Below are 27,697 nucleotides of genomic sequence, written 5' to 3'. Positions count from 1 at the left end.
GTCCTCTCGAGAGTTACTTACGTCAACCCCCTGTCTTCTTCTCGACAAAGAAGACATAGAGATGCTTTATATAATGATTAGAAAGGCGGTCCAGCAGGCAATTGGCCTTCCCATGAGTGCATCCACACAGAGGCTGCTTAGCACGCGGGCTCCTCAACACGGTGGAAAAGTTGATAGAAGGCCATCTTTCTAACCAGAAGGTCCGACTCAGAACTGCGGTGGGTGACCGCATGCTTTACTAGATTGGCTGGGAGCCCAGAATGTCACTCCGCTTGACGTACTCCCAGACTCTTGGCGACTAAAATTAAAGATGCTGTCTTTGCTTGGAAATATGAACCCTCACATGACGAGGGTCACCGAAAAGCACAGGCTCAAGCGCTAAACACCACCCTCGGGTGGGATCATGCAGTTATCTATCCAGACGCCTCCAAATATCGAGTGCAGCAATACACCATCATCGTGGCTACCTCCAGAACCAACCTCCTTGCGGGTACCTCGCTTAGGACCCAAGAAATGACGGCCGCAAAAGAGGCAGCCATCACCTTGGCTCTCACTCAACCAGGGGTTCGGAGGGTAGTCACTGATTGTCAGCAAGCCTACTGGAATTGCCAGTCGGGTTGGGTGTCCTGACCTGCACTGCGCGTGCTAAAAAACCAGTCCCCAAACGGTTCCATTCAGCTCATCTGGACACCCCCTCACGGTTCAATGGAGGGCAACAAATACGCCCTCCCAACTAGCCTGCGCTTTTACCTCCCGTGCTATGGAGCTGCACGAGGACAGTCACCCGCTTGTCACGTTCAGAGAGATTACCCAGCATTATCGCCTTCTGCGACAGACCGTACCTTCGCCTTACCCTCACCTTTCCAGAGAACAACAAACTTCCCTACGGCTCATACAATTCGGTCTCCTTCCCACAGCCTACGTGGCTTCACTTAATGCATCCAAATCGCTACGACACTGAATGTAAATTTTACTCAGAAGTAGGAACACTCTGCCCCGTAATCGGGGTGTGCGACTTTAGCCCTGAGCACCCCCCTCTCTTTCCGTCAACTACCCATCTACCCAATGGGAGATGATGATTTCCAGGCCCTATCTACCTACCCAGATCCAGCTGGTGGACAGAACACAGGCCGCGCGGACTGCATATGGGCCCCACAAAAGAAGGAATCACTCCCCAGGGCTGCACTCTGAGGCGTTCAGAAATCTAAACTGGAGTATTTCTTTTTACTCCTCTTCCTTCTTCTCTCCGCAAATCTCGTCGCCTCCGTCTGCGGCGCAGAGACGGAGAAGTCAGATCGTCTAGCACAGGGTCGGAGCTTACTTAAATTTTCTAAAAAAAGTTTCCACTATTGTGCTACACCAACACAACTCAACCAAACACCGTTCATGCATCATGCATTGATTTAACCTTACCAAGAATATCTCCTTGAAGTAATGAAAGGTGTGGTTATGTGCATTTGGCTTCTCTCAGGTTTTACTATTTGTAGAGCGATGTGAGTGAATATGAGTTACGTCGAATGGGTAATCGTTATGGGTGCCGTTTATAGCTTTGCTTTCTAACCACATTCATGGGGTGGATTAGCGGGATTTTTTTTCTTCGACAGTTCCGGTTGTATCGTCGAAAACTTAGCGTTTAGAGCCCATAAACAATGTTTTGTAACGTAGAAGGAAAGGACCCGATTTTCTTTACAAAGGCAAGAAGGTGCTTCCGTGCGTTCCGGACTTGCGGCGAGAAATCTTCCCCAATACTAAAATTGGTATCTTTAAGTTGAGGACCATTACCAAGGACAGTTTCCTTGGTTTTGAAAGAGGTGAATTTCACTATTATGGGCCGACATCGGTCTGGAGAGTGGCGACCAAGACAGTGGGCACGCTCAATTTCCTTTGATTCAATAGATATTTTGTAGTGGTCCCTGCAGAACGCAGTAATTAGCTGCTCAGACTGTACGTAGGTCTCGGATGGCGTGTCGTCCGCAATCCCGTAAAACAGCAAGTTGTTCCGTCGGGAACGGTTCTCAGCGTCGTCCAGTCGAGCCTCCAAGACCGAGACCTGGCTAGCAGTCTGGGAGGTGATCGTGGTAATGGTGTCTAATTACGTTTGTAGTGTTTGAACCTGATGGTAGTGCGATTCTAAGTGGTCGATTCTTTTGCCTAGCACGGAGATTGCTTTATCTGTATTAGAGAGCTGGCATTTTAGGCTCTGCATGTCACCAATAGGCTGGAATTGACCGGACGACAAGCTTTTAAGTTCACTTAGAATATCTTCTAGGGTGGGGGGTCCAGGGTTAGTTTCGATGTCACCAGATAACATCAGCAGCAGAGAAAAAAATCGCGCCAATCCACCCCGTGAATGAGGTCCGAAACCAAAGCTGTAAACGGCAGCCATAACGATTACCCATACGACGTAACTAATATTCACTCACATCGCTCTACAAATAGTTAAACCAGATAGAAGCCAAATGCACCTAACCACACCATTCATTACTTCAAGGAGATATTCTGGTAAGGTTAAATCAATGCATGATGCATGAACGGTGTTTGGTTGAGTTGTATTGGTGTAGCACAAGAATGGAAACTTTCTTTAGAAAATTTAAGTAAGGTCCGACCCGGTGCTAGACGAACTGACTTCTCCGTCTCTGCGCCGCAGACGGAGGCGACGAGATTTGCGGAGAGAAGAAGGAAGAGGAGGAAGAAGAAATACTCCTGTTTAGATTTCTGAACGCCTCAGAGTGCATCCCTGGGGAGTGATTCCTTCTTTTGTGGGGCCCATATGCAGTCCGCGCGGCCTGTGTTCTGTCCACCCGCTGAATCTGGGTAGGTAGAAAGGGCCTGGACAGCATCATCTCCCATTGGGTAGTTGGGTAGTTGACGGAAAGAGAGGAGGGTGCTCAGGGCTAAAGTCGCACACCCTGATTACGCGGCAGAGTGTTCCTACTTCTGTGCAAAATTTACATTCAGTGTCGTAGCGATTCGGATGCATTAAGTGAAGACACGTAGGCTGTGGGAAGGAGCCCGCATTGTATGAGCCGTAGGGAAGTTGGTTGTTATCTGGAAAGGTCAGGGTAAGGCGAAGGTATGGTCTGTCTCAGAAGGTGATAATGCTGGGTTATCTCCCTGAACGTGACAAGCGGGTGACTGTCGTCGTGCAGCTCCATAGCACGGGAGGTAAAAGCGCAGGCTTGTTGGGTGGGCGTATTTGTTGCCCTCCATTGAACCGTGAGGGGGTGTCCAGATAAGCTGAATGGAAATGTTTGGGGAGTGGTTTTTCAGCACGCGCAGTGCAGGTCAGGACACCCAACCCGACTGGTAATTCCAGTAGGCTTGCTAGCAATTGGTGACTACCCTCCGAACCCCTGGTTGAGTGAGCCGAGGTGATGGCTGCCTCTTCTGCTGCCGCCATTTCTTGGTTCCTAAGCGAGGTACACAAAAGGAGGTTGGTTCTGGAGGTAGCTACGATGATGGTGAATTGCTGCCCTCGATATTTGGAGGCGTCTGGGTAGATAACTGCATGATCCCCACCGATGGTGGTGTTTAGCGCTTGAGCCGGTGCTTTTCGGTGACCCTCGTCATGTGAGGGTTCATATTTCCAAGCAAAGAGAGCATCTTTAGTTTTAGTCGCCAAGAGTTTGGGAGTACGTCAAGCGGAGTGATATTCTGGGCTCCCAGCCAATCTGGGGAAGCATGCGGTCACCCACCGCAGTTCTGAGTCGGACCTTCTGGTTAGAAATATGGCCTTCTATCAACTCTTCCACCGTGTTGAGGAGCCCGCGTGCTAAGCAGCCTCTGTGTGGACGCACTCATGGGAAGGCCAATTGCCTGCTGGACCGCCTTTCTAATCATTATATAAAGCATCTCTATGTCTTCCTTGTCGAGAAGAAGACAGGGGGTTGACGTAAGTAACTCTCGAGAGGACAGAAGCTCCGATTAATCGAAAGGTACCAGATTCCTTTAGGCCTCGCTTCTTGGCTGCAACTCGCCTGATTATGTGTATGATTTGATTAATGCTGTTTTTGAGGCGCTGCAAGAAGACGTCACTCTTGGTGTTAGCCTCGAGATGTAGGCCCAGGATCTTGATGCTGGGGCTTGGAGTGATGGCCTGGCGATCAAGGAGTATTTGAATGTATTCCTTGATTTGGCGTGAGGGGGGACGACAAGGAGCTGTGATTTTTTACGTGAACACTGGAGGTCACAGGCTTTAGCACATTGGCGTACTAGAATTGAGATTTCCAGCATTCGTGTGAGCTTCTTTTAATTTTTGTAACTCTTAGCACATGAGCAAGGTGCGCACAGGGCCGCTAGACGTACGCGAGTGGTCACGTGACGCTTCCACGTGGCATTTAGCGTGAACGCAGGGGGTAAACCCGTAGATGTGCTTGGTGAGTACACCACCTGTCTTCCCGTCTTCGCGTGTGCTCGTTGCTAAGTCGTTAAGACAACGGGCTATCGCTTTGTTAGTCTATTAGTTCCAGGTTCGATTTCCGGCGGTGCCAGTAAATTCTTTTTTTTGGTGGCTGGAGTTTTCTGGTGACACCAACGGTCGCGAAAGAACCCTTGGGGGGTAGAGGTAAAAAGCTTTGCTTTAAAACAGTGGCCATACAATCAGACACGATACAAACACAGCACTGGGGGCTCGGTAGCTGAATAAGGCATCGATTGCTTGATTTTTTACGAAAAGGCAATACTGGTTACTGACCTCCATGACGAACAGAAGTGGGTTAGACCGTGTCGTGGCACAGACACCGAGCCCACAGAGCGCGTCGGGCAGGCGGGGACGATTTATACACAGTGCGCCTGATTAAGTCGATGACGGTGTGGCATTGATTGCCCTTTCGGGCTCCCAGTTTGTAGGTTCCAGCGCCGTACAAACTGTGGTGGCCAACGCTGGGAAGATCCGCTGGTCGCCCACGGTGACAAGGCTTGCTGGGAAAGGGTTGTTCACGTGGATGGCTGAAACTGGGCCCAGAAGAACGGGGACCAGCACGTAGCAGATAGCGCAAACGAAATCCTGCATGACGAACAGAAGTGGGTTAGACGGTGTCGTGGCACAGCCACCGAGCCCACAGAGCGCGCAGGGCAGGCGGGGACGATTTATACACGGTGCGCCTGATGAAGTCGATGACGGTGTGGCTTCGATTGCCCTTTCGAGCACCCAGTTTGCAGGTTCCAGCGCCGTACAAACTGTGGTGGCCAACGCTGGGAGGAGGCGCTGGTCGTCCACGGTGACAAGGCTTGCCGGGAAAGGGTTGTTCACGTGGATGGCTGATACTGGGCCCAGAAGAACGGGGACCAGCACGCAGAAGATAGCGCAAACGAAATCCTGCATGACGAACAGAAGTGGGTTAGACCGTGTCGTGGCACAGGCTCCGAGCCCACCTCGGAACCGAGCCCACATTGGAAACTAATGAGTCGTAATGAAATGTGCGTTCAGACATTGTACCATACAGATACCGTATTGAAACAACGGAAGCCTGGTTTCACGCTCGGGCCATCAGGCCAGATATTTTTCAGAGCTTTTCGGTCGACTAACCCGTCTTAGGGGAAATGCATTAGTTTTCATCACAGCGCGCCATCGATCTTGTGAACAACTTTCGTTTATAAACTACGCAAAAGGAAAGGATGTAGTAGAAGCGGAGACACCGATCAAAAGAAACTTAAAAACTTTAAAACAACAAGAAGACGTTTCGGCTTCGTTACTGAAGCCTTGTTCAGAATGAGGCGAATGAAAGTTCATGCACGCTTATTTTTCTTGAGCACGTGACGTAGGCAGCGTGTGTACGACGGGGGGATGGATCCTTCATTTCGTTTAAGTGTGTGACGTGTCGTCTGTATTTCTAGAGACTAGAGATAGAACTGCGATCCGAAGTTCCTTTCTTGGCCGATGATTGTTGAATTATCCCAATCAATCCCATGGCCCGTTGCACCCACATGCTCGGCAAGAGCATTCGACGCCACACGCTTATTTTTTGCATCGTTCTGGTGCTGCCGTAATCTCTGTTTGAAGTTACCCGATTCACCTGTGTAAGCAAAATTGCAATCTGCGCAGGAAATCTTGTAGACTACGCCAGGAAACGATTCACTTGGAAGCCTGCCCTTACCGCCCACGAGTGCGTTCCGCAGCTTACACGCAGGCACGTGTGCCACCTCAACGTCATAACTACGCAGCACGCGGGACAAGGCTTCGCTTACACCAGGGACGTAGGGAATAGCAGCACGCTTTCTTCGTCGGGGATCAGCCGGTCCGGCAGGATTGGACAGGCAGCGTTCCACCCCATTCAAGAACGCCCGGGGATAGCCGCTTGCCGAGATCGTTTCGTACCCTGTCGAGGTCGGTGAAACGGTCTTGTGCTTTCGTACAAAAGTGGTTCGCACGGCCGAAGAGCGAGGCAGCAACAGACCTTTTGTGAGCGTCAGGGTGAACGGAACGAAACTTTAGGTATCGGCCAGTGTGCGTATCCTTTCTGTGCACATTAAAAGAGACTGTTCCATCGCATCGGCTGACAAGCACGTCCAAAAATGGGAGTCTTTGGTCGACCTCAGTCTCTACTGTGAATTAGATGGCCTTTTCTTGACTGTTGAGATGCGCAGTGAACGAAGCCAAGGCGCTGCGTCGAACCACACAGAAACACTCGTCCACAGAGCGCAGAAAAATTGATGGGTGTGGACTGAAGGAAGCGAGTGAGCGAATTTCCAGCCATTCCATCGTAAGAGTGGCAGCAGTAACCGAGACGGAGGCACCCATTGCGGTACCGTGGACTTGCCTGTAGAAGACCTTATCGAAACAGAAGTTTGTGTTCGCAAGGCAAAAGCAGAGGAGCCTCTTGAGGTCAGGAAATCAATCGGCGACCTGTTTGGCAAAGTCCGGTCGGATTCTAGCACAGTAGTGCATGCTTCCACAGCCATATCAGTCGGAATCGAGGTGAATAGCGACACCACATCGAAAAAGACCATCACTTCGTCGTCGTCTATTGCCACGTCACAAACTTTTTCAATGAAATTGCAGCAGTTGCTTACATGCGTGGAGCCCTTCCCGACGAGTGAAGACAGAATTTTGTGCAGGTATCCGGACAAATTGTAGAGAGGGGACCGGGTGTAGTCAACGATTGGACGCAGGGGGACATTAGGCTTGTGAACCTTCGGTAGGCTGTACAGTGCAGGTGCGGCGCCATTATGGCTTAGAAGCGAATATTATAGAGGCTTGTGCTCGGGAGGAACGAAGCGAAACACATCCGCCAGGAGTGTCTGTAAGTCCCTCTGTACTTTCAAGGTCGGGTCCCGAGTGAGTCGGACGTACGTGTCCTGGTCATCCAGAAGAGCCAGTACCTTGCTTTTGTAGACAGACGTGTCAATTATTACCATCAAATTCCCCTTGTCAGCCGGACGAATCACGATTTCGGTGTTCGCCTGGAGTCGCTTCACAGCCTTCCGTTCATCCGCAGAAAGGGGCGAGACGAACTTCCGCGGTGCAGCCCAGAAAGTACGCCAATAGCGCGGGAGCGCGCCTCGTCACGGCGGGACGGATCAACTTGGTTAACCGCACACACAACCTTTCTTACGTCAGGGGCAGGAGCGACATTGAAGTTCCGCCCAAGTTCCAGGACGGAGGCCTCCGCAGAGTCGACTTTGAGCGTGGCAAGGTTGTACACCGTTGTCTTGTTTGGCTGACGGTACGGCCTGGCTTTTTTTAAAGTCTGCAAAGCTTGACACTATGCACGGACTGTGACCGGCGAGCGTGTACATTGGCTTGAATGTTGGCGTGTAGCTGGATGCTTGCAAAATGGTCCGGGCAGTGGTTCTCCAGGCGGCGTCGTACAAAAAACGCTTCGTTTTCTAGCTTTCTAATGGCGTCACGGCAGTCCATTTATCTGGCCTGTAGCAACATTCTCTCTGCCTTTGCGATGACGCTATAACCAAACTTGGAAGGTACAGGCCTGTTTAGGTGCAAAAAAGGCGGAATGAGTCCCCGAGCTTGGCAGGTTAGGTTGAAGTCCAGATGTTCATGAAATGCGGCAACGCGGGTTGTGAGGGAAACATAACGGCGAATTTCGGTGATAACGGGTTGGCTATTCGCCGGGCGAAGGTTGATGACGTGCTGCGTAGTTATGACGTTGAGGTGGCACACGTGCCTGCGTGTAAGCTGCGGAACGCGCAAGTGATGATGATGATGTTTGGAGTTTAATGGCGCAAGGCCGACTAAGGGTAAAGAGCGCCAAACAATAGTGATTACATGAAAGTGGCATGGAAGTAAAAGTAGAACAATTCAGTAAAAATAAACAAAGTAAAACACAACGTAATGAAGATGACTGGTGTAAAGGGCCAGGTTGTCAACATGCATGATAAGAAATGAGATGTAAAAATTTTACGTCGGTAAGAAACTCGAAAACGCGTTTGATTGAAAACATGGCTTCATCTCCTAAGAAGTATGACGGGTGTGGTGGAATATGTCGCGTGTGTAGTTGTGGAAGTGTTTGCGTCGTGTAATGTCGAGTGCCTTACATTGTATAAGGATGTGGATCACGGTTAGGGCCTCTCCACACCTGCTGCACAGAGGTCTTGGAGATCCTGTGAGCAGGTGGGAGTGTGTTGTATGAGTGTGGCCTATCCGTAACCTAGCAAGGGCAACTTCAGTGTGTCTGTTGTGTGCGTCAGTCGTGTATGGTCCCAAGAGTGGCTTTATTATGTGTAGTTTGTTGTCTGTCTGTTGATTCCAGAGTGCTTGCCATGTTTCGCGAAGGTGTTGTCTGATGTGTGGCTTGAGGTCAGTGTGGGGTACTGCTGCTATGTCCGGTGTATTTGTATGTGCAGCAGCAGCGGCCATCTGATCAGCGGTCTCATTTCCCGCAATCCCAGAGTGGCCTGGAACCCAACACATGATCATGTCGAGATTTAATGCATATGCTGACATAATGGTTTTATACACTACATTAAGAACATTGTTTTTAGAAGACTTGTTGGATGACAATGCATGTACAACACTCAGTGAATCTGTGAAAATGATAGACTTGGGTATTTCATGTTGCACTATGTGATTTAAAACAAGCAAAACTCCATGGGCTTCCGCCGTAAAAATGCTGGTCTTCGCGTTCAGGGTCTTAGAGACTCTAAAATCGGGTCCGTGCGCCGCACACGACACAGTAAGGGCAGTTTTTGATGCGTCACTGTAAAACTCTGCACATTCATACTTAGACTGCACGGACAAGAAGTGCTGCAAAATAGCAGTTTGTGGTACCCTGCTTTTCTCAATTTTCACGAAGGACAAGTCACAACACACAGGTTGAAGCTGCCAGGGTGGTAACACGTCAGTAAAAGAAGATGTGTGAATGTCTAAAAAGGAGACGTCGAAATTTGGAGCTTCCTGTCTAACTCTAAGTGAGAACGGCAAAGGAACAGACGGGCGATTTACAAACAGTGGCGATGTGGATGTATCTTTAAAAACAGGTTTAAAAAGATGGTTATTCAAAGATGAAATTTTAAAAGCGTAGAGAAAGTCAACATACGTTCGTTGGTACTCAAGGCACCACTTATTACATTCAACATATAGACTCTGGGTCGGGCTAGTGCGGAAGGCACCCGACGCAAGGCGCAGACCCAAATGGAGTACTGGATCAAGACTTTTTAGGGTTGTTTTCGATGCCGACCCATACACGACACTGCCGTAGTCTAATCGAGACCCGAATAAGGCGGTAAAGACCCGGAGAAGTAGTTCTTTGTCTGCCCCATAAGATTGGTGGGAGAGGACCTTGAGAATGTTTAGTGTTTTGAGGCATTTATGTTTAAGTGCTTTGACATGAGGTATGAACGTGAGCTTGTTATCAAATATGACACCTAAAAACTTGTGCTCCCTTTTAACAGAAATAGGTGCACGGTTAAGTGTAATCTCAGGGTCCGCGTTAATCCCGCGCTTGCGGGAAAACACAACACAAGTACTTTTGGCCGGGTTTCGTTTAAACCCGTTAAGGTCCGCCCAGCCAGCAAGTTTCTTAACACCGAGCTGTACTTGACGTTCGCATATTGACAGGTTACAGGATTTAAAAGATATTTGCACATCGTCCACATAGATGGAACAGGAAATGGTCGGCGGCAATGCCTTTCGGAGGGAGTTCATCTTAACTATAAACAACGTGCAGCTTAGAACTCCACCTTGCGGCACACCATTTTCCTGCAAATATACATTGGAAAGTGCACTGCCAACCCTCACTCGAAAGGTTCGTTCAGCCAAATCACTACAAAGAGTGTTCAACATGTTGCCGGAGACACCAAATGACTAAAGGTCCCTGAGGATGCCATAGCGCCAGGCTGTATCATAAGCTTTTTCAATATCGAAAAATACTGTAAGGCAGAACTGGTTATGGACAAATGCATCTTTTATGTAGGATTCCAGTGCAACAAGTTGATCATTGGTACATCGCCCCACCCTGAAGCCTGCATGGCAGCCCTCGAGAAGACCGTTGTACTCCAGAAAGTACACGAGCCTACGGTTTATCATCTTCTCGAGGAGCTTACACAGGCAGCTTGTCAGGGCGATGGGACGATAACTTGCGGGAGAGGAAGGGTCCTTCCCCTCCTTCAGAAAGCCCACAACTATGGCCTCCTTCCAAGATCTTGGAAGCTGCCCCGAAAGCCATATTCTGTTGTAGAGGTGTAGGAGTGTCTCAAGAGCGTCTGGGTGTAGGTGTTGTATCATGGTGTATGTAATGCTGTCTGCCCCTGGAGTTGAAGGCTTACAAGTGGCAAGAGCAACCTTCAGCTCATGAAGTGTGAATTCAGAGTTGTAACCAGAATTCGACTTGTTCTTGTCTCGTAAGGGCTTCTTTTCTGAAGATGTTTTGTGTTGCATGAAAGTATTAGTGTAGTGTGCTGAGCTGGACACGTGTTGGAAGTGTTGTGCGAGTGTGTTAGCCTGGTCTTCCAGTGTGTCCCCTGTTGTAGTAACCAGGGGCAGGCTGTGTGTCTGTTGTCCTTTTAGTTTTCGTATACGTGTCCAGACTTTGTGTGTCTGTGTACGAATTGATGGAAGTAAGGAAGATGCGCCAACTCTCCCTTTTCGCCTCACGGTGCACTCGCCTCCCAAAAGCCTTAGCCCGTTTAAAAGAAATGAGGTTATCTGACGTGGGGTACCGGCGAAGGACACCCCATGCCTTGTTCTGGGCCTCTCGCGCCCGCCTGCAGTCCTCGTTCCACCAGGGCTCCTTGGGCTGCGGGACCCGCTGGAGGCCTGGGGAATAGACTTTTCGGCGGCGTCGAGGATGTGCGCCGTGACGAGTTGGGCGGCTTCCTCCACGTGTAGGTGTTTCATGGATGTGTGGTGTAGTTGAGATGTTTGTGTGAATGTGCTCCAGTTTGTTTGTGATTCATTAAACCTTTTATGGGAAGATGGACTGCTGGGGCCTATACCTATATTCGTTAATGAAGTGGGGAAATGGTCACTACCATATGGGTCTGTGCCCACACCCCACTCAAGACAAGGAAAGAGAACTGCGGAACCAATCGCCAAGTCAAGATGAGAGTATGTTTGTGTCCTAAGTTATGATATGTAGGCTGTTTTTTGTTGAAGAGGCATGCTCCGGAGGATGTAAGAAACTTCTCTATCAGGCGACCTCGGGCATCCGTTCTGGAGGAGCCCCAAAGAGAGTTGTGCGCATTAAGGTCGCCTGTTAGTATGTATGGTTCGGGCAGCTGGTCGACCAGCGCCTCGAAATTAGAGCTCGAAAGTGCATGATCAGGAGGAATGTAGATGGAGCATACCGTTACCAACCTATTAAATATTATCGTACGGATTGCTACAGCCTCGAGGACAGTGTTCAGCGTGACAGGGTGGCTGGCTAAGGATTTCCGGGCGACAATTGCCACACCTCCTGAAGAGTGTGTGCAGCAAACCCTGTCCTTTCTGAATACCATGTACCTATTTAAGAAATTTGTCTGTTTGGAATTGAGGTGAGTCTCTTGGAGACACATGAGACTTGGCTGATTGGCATGCAGGATATCATACACATCATCAAGATTTTTAAGGAGGCCTCTGCAGTTCCATTGAATAATGTTTTCTGTTCCCATTATTTACGTTTAAGAATGAATGGAGTGTGTGTATATGTTCATGTGTCGTCTTTCGGGGCTGTTACTCTGGGATTAGGCTTTTTAGGCCTGTCTGTAGGCTTGGAAGTCGGTGGCCGCTCCTTGCGCTGCGTTGCAGGCAGGAACGGCCCGACATCCAACTCGTCGTCGGATGTCCGAGGGGTGCCCGACAGGACCGGGCCCCCCGGACTTGGCCCCCCCCTCGGGAGCCCTTCGTTTGAGCCGCCACCGCCGAGGGCGTCCGGGGCACCAGAGGTGGCACGGGCGGTGCGGTGACGGTGGGAGCCGGTGCGGGGCCCGTGGTGTCCATCACCTCGGTACCCTCCAACGGACTGGAGGACGGGGAGACAGAGGCGGGAGCGGCACCGGTCCCGACAGGAGTGGTTTGCACCACAACCGCTGCTGCCTCAGCAAGCGGCGTGGTGCCGGGTTGGGCTGCGTGAGGCAACCCAGCGGGGGGCGGGGGCGGGACCAGGTCAGACTCGCTGAACTGGGTCCCTGTGGACACCAGACGCCGCTCCGCCCCCCGGCGAGCCGCGTGAGCGTACGTCCCCAGAGGGAAAGAGGCGAACCTCTTTCTCGCCTCCGGGAAGGTGATGTTCTCGGTTACCTTGATGTTGATTATCTTTTTCTCGAGTTGGAACTTTTCGCACTTGCGGGAGTACGCTGCATGCGGTCCCCCGCAGTTTACACAAGTGAGGGTATCGGATTGGCAGTTGTCACTAGGATGATCGTGCGCCGCGCATTTCGCACACGTCGTTCGGCCACGGCAAGAGTTCGTACCGTGCCCAAACCGCTGGCACTTAAAACAGCGCCGCTGGTTCGGGATGTACGGACGTATTGAGCACCGGATAAAACCTGCATATTTATGTTGTGGGAGAACTGCGCGGTCAAAGGTCAAGATGATGTGCTTGGTTGGAATCTCCTTGTCGTCTCTACGGATAGTGATGCGTCTCACGGCAGTGACGCCCTGATCCTTCAAGCCGACAAGGAGATCCGCATCGGTTTCGTTCAGGAGGTCTGTCTCGGATATCACACCCTGCGAGCTGTTGAGGCTCCGATGGGGTGTGACCCGGATGTCAAGATCAGCCAGTCTAGTCTGAGCTAGAAGCTTTGCAGACTGCTGCTTGTCATTTATTTCAATTAAGAGTTCACCAGACCTTTGTTTTTTGCATTTATACGATTTTCCTACTATGGCTTCAAGATACTTGGCGATCAAGAAGACTGACTGAGATGCAAGAGGGTGGGTTGGATTGAGGGATTCCATCACAAAAAATCGAGAAAAATGGTCCGGTTCAGGAAAGGTTAACGACGGCAACGGAGGAAAGGATACTTCGGTGCGGCCCCTTTTCAGGGACCGATCACGGTTGGGGGGGGGGTTTAGACAATACCATAAAGCATAGTATAAAAGCAGGGAGACGGGGGTACTTTCTTCTTTGATATTACCCTGGTAGCCAAAGAGGTCCCGGAGCTCCCTGCCTGTTGAACAGACAGGGAGCCCATCCGCCGGAGCTTGACCTGGGCTCCGACGGCCACCGTTCGTGGTTTCTAACCCTCCACATATAAACACATCGCCACGGTTGGATCCAGCTTATGTTTGGGGGCTCGGGGTCCGCGGTATCGCCAGTACCGTCACCAAGATTGCTCAAGGTGCCCCGTGCGGGGGGAACGCGCAAGTGGGCGGTAAGGACAGGCTTCCAAGAGAATCCTTTTCTGGCGTAGTCTAAAAGATTTCCTGCGCAGATTGCGATTTCACTTACATAGGTGAATCGGGTGACTTCAAACAGAGATTACGGAGGCACCTGAACGATGTAAAAAACAAGCGTGTGGCGTCGAATGCTCTTGCCGAGCATGTGGGTGCAACGGGCCATGGGATTGATTGGGATCATTCGACAATCATCGGCCAAGAAAGGAACTTCGGATCGCGGCTCTATCTCGAGTCTCTAGAAATACAGACGACACGTCATACACTTAATCGAAATGAAGGATCTCTCCCCCGTCGTACAGACGCTGCCTACGTCACGTGCTCACGAAAATAAGCCTGCATGAACTTTTATTCGCCTCATTATGAACAAGGCTTCAGTAAAGAAGCCGAAACGTCTTGTTGTTGTTTTAAAGTTTTTAAGTTTCTTTTCGTCGGTGTCTCCGCTTCAACTCCAACATATTTCCGGACCAGACGGGTTTCCGTAAAACCCTCGACTTCAAAAGGAAAGGATGATAACGAGCAGAGGACTGATACGGGTATTCGACACCAATGAGTCGTAATGAAATGTGTGTTCAGAAATTGGACAATGGAGATACCGTATTGACACCATGGAAGCCCGGTTTCACGTTCGGGCCGTGAGGCCAGATATTTTGTCAGAGTTTTTCGGTCGACTAACCCGTCTTAGGGGAAATGCATTAGTTTTTCCACACGGCGCCATTGGTCTTGCGAACAACTTTCGCTTATAAACTAGGGAAAAGGAAAGGATGATTATGACCAGAGGACCCACACGGGTATCGGACCCTATTGAGTCGTAATGAAATCTGCTTTCAGAAATTGGACAATGCAGATACCGTATTGACACAATGGAAGCACGGTTTCGTGCTCAGGTGGTGAGGCCAGATATCTTGTCAGAGCCTTTCGGTACGACAAACCCGTCTATGGGGAAATGCAATAAATTTTTTTTCACAGAGCGCCATCGGTGTTGTAAACAACTTTCGCTTAAAAACTACGCAAAAAGAAGCGACGGTAACGACCACAGGACTGGTAGGGGTATTGGACACTAATGAGTCGTACTGAAATGTGCATTCAAAAATACGACAATGCTGATACCATGTTGACACAATGAAAGCCCGGCTTCGCGCTCGAAGGCCAGATATCTTGTCAGAGCTTTTCCGTCGACTAACCCGGCTATGGGAAATGCATTATTTGTCTTCACAGGGCGCCATCAATCTTGTCACAAAACTTTCGCTTATAAACTATGCAACAGGAAAGGAAGATAACGACTAGAGGACCAATATAGGTATTGGACACTAATGAGTCTTAATGAAATGTGCGTTCAGAAATTGGACAATCCAGATACCGTATTGACAGAATGTAACGGAGCTTCGCACTCGGGCAATGAGGCCAGATATCTCGTCAGAGCTTTCGGGTCGACGAACCCGTCTAAAGGGAAATGCATAAGGTTTTTCACAGGGCGCCATCAGTCTCGTCAAAAACTTTCGCTGATAAACTACGCAAAAGGAAAGGGTGATAACGACCAGATGACCGATACCGGTGTTGGAGATTAATGAGTCGTAATGAAATGTGCGTTCAGAATTTGTGTAATGCAGATGCAGACACTAAGGAAGCGCGGTTTCACGCTCGGGCAGTGAGGCCTGATATCCTATCAGAGATTTTCGGTCGACTAAACCGGCTATGGCAAATGCATTAGTTTTTATCACAGGGCGCCATCGGTCTTGTCAACAACTTTCGCTTAGAAACTATGCAAAAGGAAAGGATGATAACGACCAGATGACCGATACAGGTGTTGGACAGTAATGAGTCATAATGAAATGTGCGTTCAGAAATTGGACAATGCAGATACCGTACTGACACAATGAAAGCGCGGTTTCGCGCTCGGGCAGTGAGGCATGATATCTTGTAATATCTTTTCGGTCGACTAACCCGGCTATGGGGAAATGCATTAGTTTTTTTTCACAGGGTGTGATCGGTCTTGTCAAAAACTTTCGGGTATAAAGTACACAAAAGGAAAGGCGGATAATGACCAGAGGACCGATATAGGTATTTGACTCTGATGAGTCGTAATGAAATGTGCGTGCAGAAATTGGACAATGCAGATACCGTATTGACACAATGGAAGCGCGGTTTCGCGCTCGGGCAGTGAAGCCAGATATCTTCTCATAGCTTTTCGGCCGACTAACCCGGCTATAAGGAAATTAGTTTTTTTCACGGCACCATCGGTCTTGTGAACAACTTTCGCTTACAAACTACGCAAAAGGAAAGGATGGTAACGATTGGAGGACCGATATGGGTATTGGACACTAATGAGTCGTAATGAAATGTGCGTGCAGAAATTGGACAATGCAGATACCGTATTGACACAATGGAAGCGCAGTTTCGCGCTCGGGCAGTAAGGCCTGATATTTTGTTAGAGCTTTTCGCTCGGCTCAGCCGGCAATGAGGAATTGCATTTGTGTTTTTCATGGGGCACCATCGGTCTTTTCGAAAACTTTCTCTTATAAAGTACTTAATAGGAAAGGCGGATAACCACCAGAGGACCGAAATGGGTATTTGACTCTGATGAGTGGTAAGGAAGTGTGTGTTCAGAAATTGGACAATGCAGATACCGTATGGACACAATGCAAGCGCGGTTTCGTGCTCGGGCAGGGAGGCCAGATATCTTGTCAGAGCTTTTCGGCCTTCTAAACTGGCTATGGGGAAATGAATTTGTTTTTTTCACGGGCACCATCGGTCTTATGAACAACTTTCGCTTATAAACTCCGTAAAAGGAACGGATGATAATGACTGGAGGACCGCGGACATTTGACACTAATGAGTCGTAATAAAATGTGTGTGCAGAAATTGTACAATGCAGATACCGTATTGACACAAGGGAAGCTGAGTTTCGCGCTCGGGCAGTGAGGCTTGATATCTTGTCAGAGCTTTTCGGGCGGCTCAGCCGTCTATGAGGAAATGCATTTGTGTTTTTCATGGGACACCAACGGTATTGTCAAAAACTTTCGCTTATAAAGTACACAACAGGAAAGGCGGACAACGACCAGAGGACCGATGTGGGTATTCGACTCTGATGAGCGGTAAGAAAATGGTGTTCAGAAATTGGACAATGCATATACCGTAAGCTCGGTTTCGCGCTCGGGCAGTGAGGTCACATATCTTGTCAGAGCTTTTCGGCCGACGAACTCGGCTATGGGGAAATTAATAAGTTTTTTTCACGGGCACCATCGGTCTTGTGAACAACTTTCGCTTATAAACTACGCAAAAGAAAAGGATGATAATGACTAGAGGACCGATATGGGTATTGAACACTAAAAAGTCCTAATGAAATGTGCTTGCAGAAATTGGACAATGCAGATACCGTATTGACACAATTGAAGCGCAGTTTCGCGTTCGGGCAGTGAGACAAGATATCTTGTCAAAGCTTTTCAGCCATCTAGCCCGGCTATGGGGAATTGAATTAGTTTTTTCACGGGCACCATCGGTCTTGTGAACAACTTTCGCTTATAAACTACGCAAAAGGAAAGGATGATAACGACTGGAGGACTAATATGCGTATTAAACACAAAAAGATCGTAATGAAATGTGCGTGCAGAAATTGGACAATGCAGATACCGTATTGACACAATGGCAGCGCAGTTTCGCGCTCGGACAGTGAGGCCTGATATCTTGTAATATATTTTCGGTCGGCTAACCCGGCTATGGGGAAATGCATTAGTTTTTTTCACAGGGTGCCATCGGTCTTGTCAAAAACTTTCCGGTATAAAGTACACAAAAGGAAAGGCGGATAACGACCATAGGACCGATATGGGTATTTGACTGTGATGAGTCGTAATGAAATGTGCGTGCAGAAATAGGACAATGCAGGTATCGTATTGACACAATGGAAGCGCAGTTTCGCGCTCGGGCAGTGAGGCCAGTTATCTTCTCATAGCTTTTTGGCCGACTAACCTGGCTATGTCGAAATTAGTTTTTTTCACGGCACCATCGGTCTTGTGAACAACTTTCGCTTACAAACTACGCAAAAGCAAAGGATGATAACGATTGGAGGACCGATATGGGTATTGGACACTAATGAGTCGTAATGAAATGTGCGTGCAGAAATTGGACAATGCAGATACCGTATTGACACAATGGAAGCGCAGTTTCGCGCTCGGGCAGTAAGGCCGGATATCTTGTCACAGCTTTTCGGTCGACTAACCCAGCTAAGGGGAACTGCATTAGTTTTTTTCACGGGCACCATCTGTCTTGTGAGCAACTTTCTCTTACAAACTACGCAAAAGGAAAGGATGAGAACGACTGGAGGACCGAAATGGGTATTTTACTCTGATAACTGGTAATGAAATTTGCGTGCAGAAATTGAACAATGCAGATGCCGTATTGATTCAATGGAAGCGCAGTTTCGCGCTCGGGCAGTTAGGCTTGATTTCTTGTCATAGCTTTTCGGTCGGCTCAGATGGCTATGAGGAAATGCATTTGTGATTTTCATGGGGCACCATCGGTCTTGTCAAAAACTTTCGCTTATAAAGTTCACAACAGGAAAGGCAGATAACGACCAGAGGACCGAAATGGGTATTTGACTCTTATGAGTGGTATTGAAATGTGTGTTCACAAAATGGACAATGTATATACCGTATTGACACAATGGAAGCGCTGTTTCGCGCTCGGGCAATGATTCCAGATATCTCGTCAGACCTTTTCGTCTGACTAACCCGGCAGTGGGGAAATTATTTAGTTTTTTTTCACGGGCACCATCGGTCTTGTCAAAAATTTTCGCTTATAAAGTACACAACAGGAAAGACAGATAACGACCGGAGGACCGATATGGGTATTTGACTCTGATGAGTGGTAATGAAATTTGCGTGCAGAAATAGGACAATGCAGATGCCGTATTGACACAATGGAAGCGCAGTTTCCCGTTCGGGCAGTGAGGCCAGATATCTTGTCAGAGCCTTTCGGTCGGCTCAGCCGGCTATGAGGAAATGCATTTGTGTTTTTCACAAGGCACCATCGGTCTTTTCGAAAAAGTTCGCTTAAAAATACTTAACAGGAAAGGCGGATAACGACCAGTGGACCGATATGGGTATTTGACTCTGATGAGTGGTAAGGAAGTGTGTGTTCAGAAATTGGACAATGCAGATACCGTATTGAAACAGTGGAAGCGCGGTTTCGTGCTCGGGCAGGGAGGCCAGATATCTTGTCAGAGCCTTTCGGTCGGCTCAGCCGGCTATGAGGAAATGCATTTGTGTTTTTCACAAGGCACCATCGGTCTTGTCAAAAACTTTCGCTTATAAAATACACAACAGAAAAGGCAGATCACGACCATAGGTCCGATATGGGTATTTGACTGTGATGAGTGGTAAGAAATTGTGTGTTCAGAAATTGGACAATGCAGATACCGTATTGACACAATGGAAGAGCGGTTTCGCGCTCGGGCAGTGAGGCCAGATATCTTGTCAGAGCTTTTCGGTCGACTAACCCGGCTATGGGGAAATGCAGTAGATTTTTTCACAGGGTGCCATCGGTCTTGTCAAAAACTTTCGCAAATAAAGTACACAACAGGAAATGCGGATAACGACCAGAGGATCTATATGGGTATTTGACTCTGATGAGTGGTAATGAAGTGTGCGTTCAGAAATTGGACAATGCAGATACCGTATTGACACAATGGAAGCGCGGTTTCGCGTTCGGGCAGTGAGGCCTGGTATCTTGTCAAAGCTTTTCAGCCATCTAACCCGGCTATGGGAAAATGAATAAGTTTTTTTACGGGCACCATCGCTCTTGTGAACAACTTTCGCTTACAAACTCGGCAAAAGGAAAGGATGATAACGACTGGAGGACCGAAATGGGTATTTGACTCTGATGACTGGTAATAAAATTTGCGTGCAGAAATTGGACAATGCAGATGCCTTATTGATTCAATGGAAGCGCAGTTTCGGCTCGGGCAGTGAGGCTTGATTTCTTGTCATAGCTTTTCGGTCGGCTCAGCCGGCTATGAGGAAATGGATTTGTGTTTTTCATGGGGCACCATCGGTTTTGTCAAAAACTTTCGTTTATAAAGTTCACAACAGGAAAGGCAGATAACGACCAGAGGAGCTAAATGGGTATTTGACTCTTATGAGTGGTATTGAAATGTGTGTTCAGAAATTGGACAATGCATATACCGTATTGACACAATGGAAGCGCGGTTTCGCGCTCGGGCAATAATTCCAGATATCTCGTCAGACCTTTTCGTCCGACTAAACCGGCTGTGGGGAATTTATTTATATTTTTCACGGGCACCATCGGTCTTGTCAAAAATTTTCGCTTATAAACTACACAACAGGAGAGGCAGATAACGACCGGAGGACCGATATGGGTATTTGACTCTGATGAGTGTTAATGAAATTTGCGTGCAGAAATAGGACAATGCAGATGCCGTATTGACACAATGGAAGCGCAGTTTCCCTTTCGGGCAGTGAGGCCAGATATCTTGTCAGAGCTTTTCGGTCGGCTCAGCCGGCTATGAGGAATTGCATTTGTGTTTTTCATGGGGCACGATCGGTCTTTTCGATAACGTTCGCTTATAAAATACTTAACAGGAAAGGCGGATAACGACCATAGGACCGATATGGGTATTTGACTGTGACGAGTGGTAAGGAATTGTGTGTTCAGAAATTGGACAATGCAGATACCGTATTGACACAACGGAAGCGCAGTTTCGCGCTCGGGCAGTGAGGCCAGATATCTTGTCACAGCTTTTCGGTCGACTAACCCGGCTTAGGGGAACGGCATAATTTTTTTTCACGGGCACCTTTGGTCTTGTGAGCAACTTTCGCTTATAAACTACGCAAAAGGAAAGGATGATAGCGACTGGAGGACCGATATGGGTATGTGACTCTGATGAGTGGTAATGAAATTTGCGTACAGAAATTGGACAATGCAGATACCGCATTGACACAATTGAAGCCCAGTTTCGCCTTCGGGCAGTGAGGGCAGATATCTTGTCAAAGCTTTTCAGCCAGCTAACCCGGCTATGGGAAAATGAATTAGTTTTTTTACGGGCACCATCGCTCTTGTGAACAACTTTCGCTTACAAACTCGGCAAAAGGAAAGGATGATAACGTTTGGAGGACCAAAATGGGTATTTGACTCTGATGACTGGTAATGAAATTTGCGTGCAGAAATTGGACAAGGCAGATGCCTTATTGATTCAATGGAAGCGCAGTTTCGCGCTCGGGCAGTGAGGCTTGATTTCTTGTTATAGCTTTTCGGTCGGCTCAGCCGGCTATCAGGAAATGGATTTGTGTTTTTCATGGGGCACCATCGGTCTTGTGAAAAACTTTCGCTTATAAAGTTCACAACAGGAAAGGCAGATAACGACCAGAGGACCGAAATGGGTATTTGACTCTTATGAGTGGTATTGAAATGTGTGTTCAGAAATTGGACAATGCATATACCGTATTGACACAATGGAAGCGCGGTTTCCCGCTCGGCAATGATTCCAGATATCTCGTCAGACCTTTTCGTCCGACTAACCCGGTTGTGGGGAATTTATTTAGTTTTTTTCATGGGCACCATCGGTCTTGTCAAAAATTTTCGCTTATAAAGTACACAACAGGAAAGGCAGATAACGACCGGAGGACCGATATGGGTATTTGACTCTGATGAGTGGTAATGAAATTTGCGTGCAGAAATAGGACAATGCAGATGCCGTATTGACACAATGGAAGCGCAGTTTCCCGTTCAGGCAGTGAGGCCAGATATCTCGTCAGAGCTTTTCGGTCGGCTCAGCCGGCTATGAGGAATTGCATTTGTGTTTTTCATGGGGCACCATCGGTCTTGTCAAAAACTTTCGCTTATAAAGTACACAACAGGAAAGCCAGATAACGACTGGAGGACCGATATGGGTATTTGACTCGGATGAGTGGTAATGAAATTTGCGTGCAGAAATCGGACAATGCAGATGCCGTATTGACACAATGGAAGCGCAGTTTCCCGTTCGGGCAGTGAGGCCAGATATCTTGTCAGAGCTTTTCGGTCAGCTCAGCCGGCTATGAGTGAATGCATCTGTGTTTTTAATGGGGCACCAACGGTATTGTCGAAAACTTTCGCTTATAAACTACTTAACAGGAAAGGCGGATAACGACCATAGGACCGATATGGGTATTTGACTGTGATGAGTGGTAAGGAATTGTGTGTTCAGATATTGAACAATGCAGATACCGTATTGACACAACGGAAGCGCAGTTTCGCGCTCGCGCAGTGAGGCCAGATATCTTGTCAGAGCTTTTAGGTCGACTAACCCGGCTTAGGGGAACGGCATAATTTTTTTTCACGGGCACCTTCGGTCTTGTGAGCAACTTTCGCTTATAAACTACGCAAAAGGAAAGGATGATAGCGACTGGAGGACCGATATGGGTATGTGACTCTGATGAGTGGTAATGAAATTTGCGTACAGAAATTGGACAATGCAGATACCGCATTGACACAATTGAAGCCCAGTTTCGCACTCGGGCAGTGAGGCCAGATATCTTGTCAAAGCTTTTCAGCCAGCTAACCCGGCTATGAGGAAATGCATTTGTGTTTTTCATGGGGCACCATCGGTCTTGTCAAATACTTTCGCTTATAAAGCACAGAACAGGAAAGGCGGATAACGACCAGAGGACCGATGTGGTTATTTGACTCTGATGAGTGGTAATGAAATTTGGGTGCAGAAATTGGACAATGCAGACATCGTATTGACACAATGGAAGCGCAGTTTCGCGTTCAGGCAGTGAGGCCAGATATCTTGTCAGAGTTTTTCGGCCAACTAACCCGGCTATGGGGAAATGAATCAGTTTTTTTCACGGGCACCATCGGTCTTGTGGACAACTTTCGCTTATAAACTACGCAAAAGGAAAGGATGATAACGACTGGAAGACCGAAATGGGTATTGAACACAAATAAGTCGTAATGAAATGTGCGTGCAGAAATTGGAATGTGCAGATGCCGTATTGTCACAATGAAAGCGCAGTTTCCCGTTCGGGCAGTGAGGCCAGATATCTTGTCAGAGGTTTTCTGTCGGCTCAGCCGGCTATGAGGAAATGCATTTGCGTTTTTCATGGGGCACCAACGGTTCGGTCGAAAACTTTTGCTTATAAATCACACAACAGGAAAGGCGGATAACGACCAGAGGACCGATAGGGTTATTTGACTCTGATGAGTGGTAATGAAATTTGCGTGCAGAAATTGGACAATGCAGATACCGTATTGACACAATGGAAGCGTGGTTTCTCGCTCGGCCAGTGAGGCCAGATAATCTTGTCAGAGCTTTTCGGCCGACTAACCCGGCTATGGGGAAATGAATTAGTTTTTTTTCACGGGCACCATTGGTCTTGTGAACAACTTTCGCTTATAAACTACGCAAAAGGAAAGGATGATAACGACTGGAGGACCGATATGGGTATTGAACACAAATAAGTCGTAATGAAATTGATTGATTGATTGTAGGGTTTAACGCGCCGACGCAACGCAGGCGATGAGGCGCGCCGTAGTGGAGGGCTCCGGTTTAATTTTGACCACCTGGGGATCTTTATCGTGCGCCGAAATCTCGTACACACGGGCGTTTTTGCTTTTCGCCTCCATCAGAAAAGCGGCCGCCGCGGCCGGGAATCGAACCCGCGACCTTGTGCTCAGCAGCGCAACGCCTTAGCCACTGAGCCACCGCGGCGGGTAAGTCGTAATGAAATGTGCGTGCAGAAATTGGACAATGCAGATGCCGTATTGACAATATGAAAGCGCGGTTTCAGCTCGGGCAGTGAGGCCAGATATCTTGTCAGAGCTTTTCGGCCTACTAACCCGGCTATGGGGAAATGAATTAGTTTTTTTCACAGGCACCATCGGTGTTGTGAACAACTTTCGCTTATAAACTACGCAAAAGGAAAGGATGATAACGACCAGAGGACCGATATGGGTATTTGACTATGATGAGTCGTAATGAAATTTGCGTGCAGAAATTGCACACTGCAGATACCGTATTGACACAATGGAAGCGCAGTTTCGCGTTCAGGCAGTGAGGCCAGATATCTTGTCAGAGCTTTTCGGCCGACTAACCCGGCTATGGGGAAATGCATTTGTGTTTTTCATGGGGCACCAACGGTCTTGTCGAAAACTTTCGCTTACAAAGTACTTAACAGGAAAGGCGCACAACGACCAGAGGACCGATATGGGTATTAGACGGTGATGAGTGTTAAGGAAATGCGTGTTCAGAAACTGGACAATGCAGATACCGTATTGACACAATGGAAGCAAGGTTTCGCGCTCGGGCAGTGAGGCCAGATATCTTGTCAGAGCTTTTCGGCCGACTAACCCGGCTATGGGGAAATGAATTTGTGCTTTTCTTGGGGCACCAATGGTCTTGTCGAAAACTTTCGCTTATAAAGTACTTAACAGGAAAGGCGGATAACGACCAGAGGACCGATATGGGTATTTGAGTGTGATGAGTGGTAAGGAAATCTGTGTTCAGAAATTGGACAAGGCAGATACCGTATTCACACAATGAAAGCACAGTTTCGCGTCAGGCAGTGAGGCCAGATATCTTGTCAGAGCTTTTCGGCCTACTAACCCGGCTATGGGAAAATGAATTAGTTTTTTTCACAGGCATTATCGGTCTTGTGAACAACTTTCGCTTATACTCTACGCAAAAGGAAAGGATGATAACGACTGGAGGACCGATATGGGTATTGAACACAAATAAGTCGTAATGAAATGTGCGTGCAGAAATTGGACATTGCAGATGCCGTATTGACAATATGAAAGCGCGGTTTCGCACTCGGGCAGTGAGGCCAGATATCTTGTCAGAGCTTTTCGGCCGAATAACCCGGCTATGGGGAAATGCATTTGTTTTTCTTGGGGCACCAACGGTCTTGTCGAAAACTTTCACTTATAAAGTACTTAACAGGAAAGGCGGATAACGACTAGAGGACCGATATGGGTATTTGACTCTGATGGGTGGTAATAAAATTTGCGTGCAGAAATTGGACAAGGCAGATACCGTATTGACACAATGAAAGCACAGTTTCCCGTTCGGGCAGTGAGGCAAGATATCATGTCAGAGCTTTTCAGTCGGCTCAGCCGGCTATGAGGAAATGCATTTGTGTTTTTCATGGGGCACCAACGGTCTTGTCGAAAACTTTCGCTTATAAAGTACTTAACAGGAAAGGCGGATAACGACAAGAGGACCGATATGGGTATTTGACTGTGATGAGTGGTAAGGAAATGTGTGTTCAGAAATTGGACAAGGCAGATACCGTATTGACACAATGAAAGCACAGTTTCGCGTTTAGGCAGTGAGGCCAGATATCTTGTCAGAGCTTTTCGGCCTTCTAACCCGGCTATGGGAAAATGAATTAGTTTTTTTCACAGGCATTATCGGTCTTGTGAACAACTTTCGCTTATAAACTAGGCAAAAGAAAAGGATGATAACGACTGGAAGACCGATATGGGTATTTGACTCTGATGGGTGGTAATGAAATTTGCGTGCAGAAATTGGACAATGCAGATGCCGTATTGACACAATGGAAGCGCAGTTTCGCGCTCGGGCAGTGAGCCCAGATATCTTGTCAGAGCTTTTCGGTCGACTAACCCGGCTATGGGGAAATGCATTTGTGTTTTTCATGGGGCACCATCGGTCTTTTCAAAAACGTTCGCTTATAAAGTACAGAACAGGAAAGGCGGATAACGACTAGAGGACCGATATGGGTATTTGACTCTTATGAGTGGTATTGAAATGGGTGTTCAGGTCGCGGGTTCGATTACCGGCCGCGGCGGCCGCTTTTCTGATGGAGGCGAAAAGCAAAAACGCCCGTGTGTACGAGATTTCGGCGCACGTTAAAGATCCCCAGGTGGTCAAAATTAATCCGGAGCCCTCCGCTACGGCGCGCCTCATCGCCTGCGTTGCGTCGGCGCGTTAAACCCTACAATCAATCAATCAAATGGGTGTTCAGAAATTGGACAAGAGTTACCGTATTGACGCAATGGAAGCGGGGTTTCGCGCTCGGGAAGTGAGCCCAGATATCTTGTCAGAGCTTTTCGGTCGACTAACGCAGCTATGGGGAAATGCAATTTTTTTCCACAGGGTGCCATTGGTCTTGTCAAATACTTTCGCTTATAAAGCACACAACAGGAAAGGCGGATAACGACCAGAGTACCGATGTGGGTTTTTGACTCTGATGAGTGGTAATGAAATTTGGGTGCAGAAATTGGACAATGCAGACACCGTATTGACACAATGGAAACGCAGTTTCGCATTCAGGCAGTGAGGCCAGATATCTTGTCAGAGTTTTTCGGCCGACTAACCCGGCTATGGGGAAATGAATCAGTTTTTTTCACGGGCACCATCGGTCTTGTGAACAACTTTCGCTTATAAACTACGCAAAAGGAAAGGATGATAACGACTGGAGGACCGATATGGGTATTGAACACTAACAAGTCTAATGAAATGTGCGTGCAGAAATTGCACAATGCAGATGCCGTATTGACACAATGAAAGCGCTGTTTCGTGCTCGGGCAGTGAGGCCAGATATCTTGTGAGAGCTTTTCGGCTGATTAACCCGGCTATGAGGAAATGAATAAGTTTTTTTCATGGGCACCATCGCGCTTGTAAACAACTTTCGCTTAAAAACTACGCAAAAGGAAAGCATGATAACGACTGGCGGACCGATATGGGTATTGAACACTAATAAGTCGTAATGAATTGTGCGTGCACAAATTGGACAATGCAGATGCCGTATTGGCGCAATGGAAGCCCCGTTTTGCGCTCGGGCAGTGAGGCCAGATATCTTGTCAGAGCTTTTCGGTCGACTAACCCGGCTATGGGGAAATGCAGTAGATTTTTTCACAGGGTGCCATCGGTCTTGTCAAAGACTTTCGCTTATAAAGTACACAACAGGAAAGGAGGATAACGACTAGAGGACCGATATGGGTATTTGACTCTGATGGGTGGTAATAAAATTTGCGTGCAGAAATTGGACAATACAGATGCCGTATTGACACAATGGAAGCGCAGTTTCCCGTTCGGGCAGTGAAGCCAGATATCTTATAAGAGCTTTTCGGTCGGCTCAGCCGGCTATGAGAAAATGCATTTGTGTTTTTCATGGGGCGCCAACGGTCTTGTCGAAAACTTTCCATTATAAAGTACTTAACAGGAAAGGTGGATAACGACCAGAGGACCGATATGGGTATTTGACTGTGATGAGTGGTAAGGAAATGTGTGTTCAGAAATTGGACAAGGCAGATACCGTATTGACACAATGGAAGCGCAGTTTCGCGTTCGGGCCGTGAGGCCAGATATCTTGTCAGAGCTTTTCGGCCTACTAACCCGGCTATGGGGAAATGAAAAGATTTTTTCACAGGCACCATCGGTCTTGTGAACAACTTTCGCTCATAAACTACGCAAAAGGAAAAGATGATAACGACTAGAGGACCGAAATGGGTATATGACTCTGATGGGTGGTAATGAAATTTGCGTGCAGAAATTGGACAATGCAGATGCCGTATTGAAACAATGGAAGCACAGTTTCCGGTTCGGGGAGTGAGGCCAGATATCTTATCAGAGCTTTTCGGCCTACTAACCCGGCTATGGGAAAATGAATCAGTTTTTTTCACAGGCATTATCGGTCTTGTGAACAACTTTCGCTGATAAACTACGCAAAAGGAAAGGATGATAACGACTGGAGGACCGATATGGGTATTGAACACAAATAAGTCGTAATGAAATGTCCGTGCAGAAATTGGACAATGCAGATGCCGTATTGACACAATGGAATCGCAGTTTCCCGTTCGGGCCGTGAGGCCAGATATCTTGTCAGAGCTTTTCGGTCGGCTCAGCCGGCTATGAGGAAATGCATTTGTGTTTTTCATGGGGCACTAACGGTCTTGTCGAAAACTTTC

The 27,697-nt window shown here is 48.0% G+C and overlaps 1 protein-coding gene across 1 annotated transcript in view; it reads right to left on the bottom strand.

Annotated features, from left to right (window-relative positions):
* Positions 1 to 4,795: 4,795 nt before the first annotated feature.
* Positions 4,796 to 27,697, bottom strand: part of LOC144163814 (endothelin-converting enzyme 1-like) — a 61,763-nt gene continuing 38,861 nt past the window's right edge. Inside the window, exons 5-6 of the mRNA XM_077694517.1 lie at positions 5,180 to 5,317; positions 4,796 to 5,005 (exon numbers count right to left, since the gene is read on the bottom strand). Of these exons, the coding sequence (XP_077550643.1) occupies positions 4,796 to 5,005; positions 5,180 to 5,317 (348 nt within the window). The remainder of the gene's footprint in view (positions 5,006 to 5,179; positions 5,318 to 27,697) is intronic.

This window comes from Haemaphysalis longicornis, unplaced genomic scaffold (genome assembly GCF_048455015.1).
Source record: "Haemaphysalis longicornis isolate Haplotype H1 unplaced genomic scaffold, Haemaphysalis longicornis Haplotype H1 scaffold_13, whole genome shotgun sequence".
NCBI classification, from domain to species: Eukaryota; Metazoa; Arthropoda; class Arachnida; order Ixodida; family Ixodidae; genus Haemaphysalis; species Haemaphysalis longicornis.
Note: the sequence above shows the minus strand (reverse complement) of the source record. Positions and strands in the feature narration are given on the sequence as shown.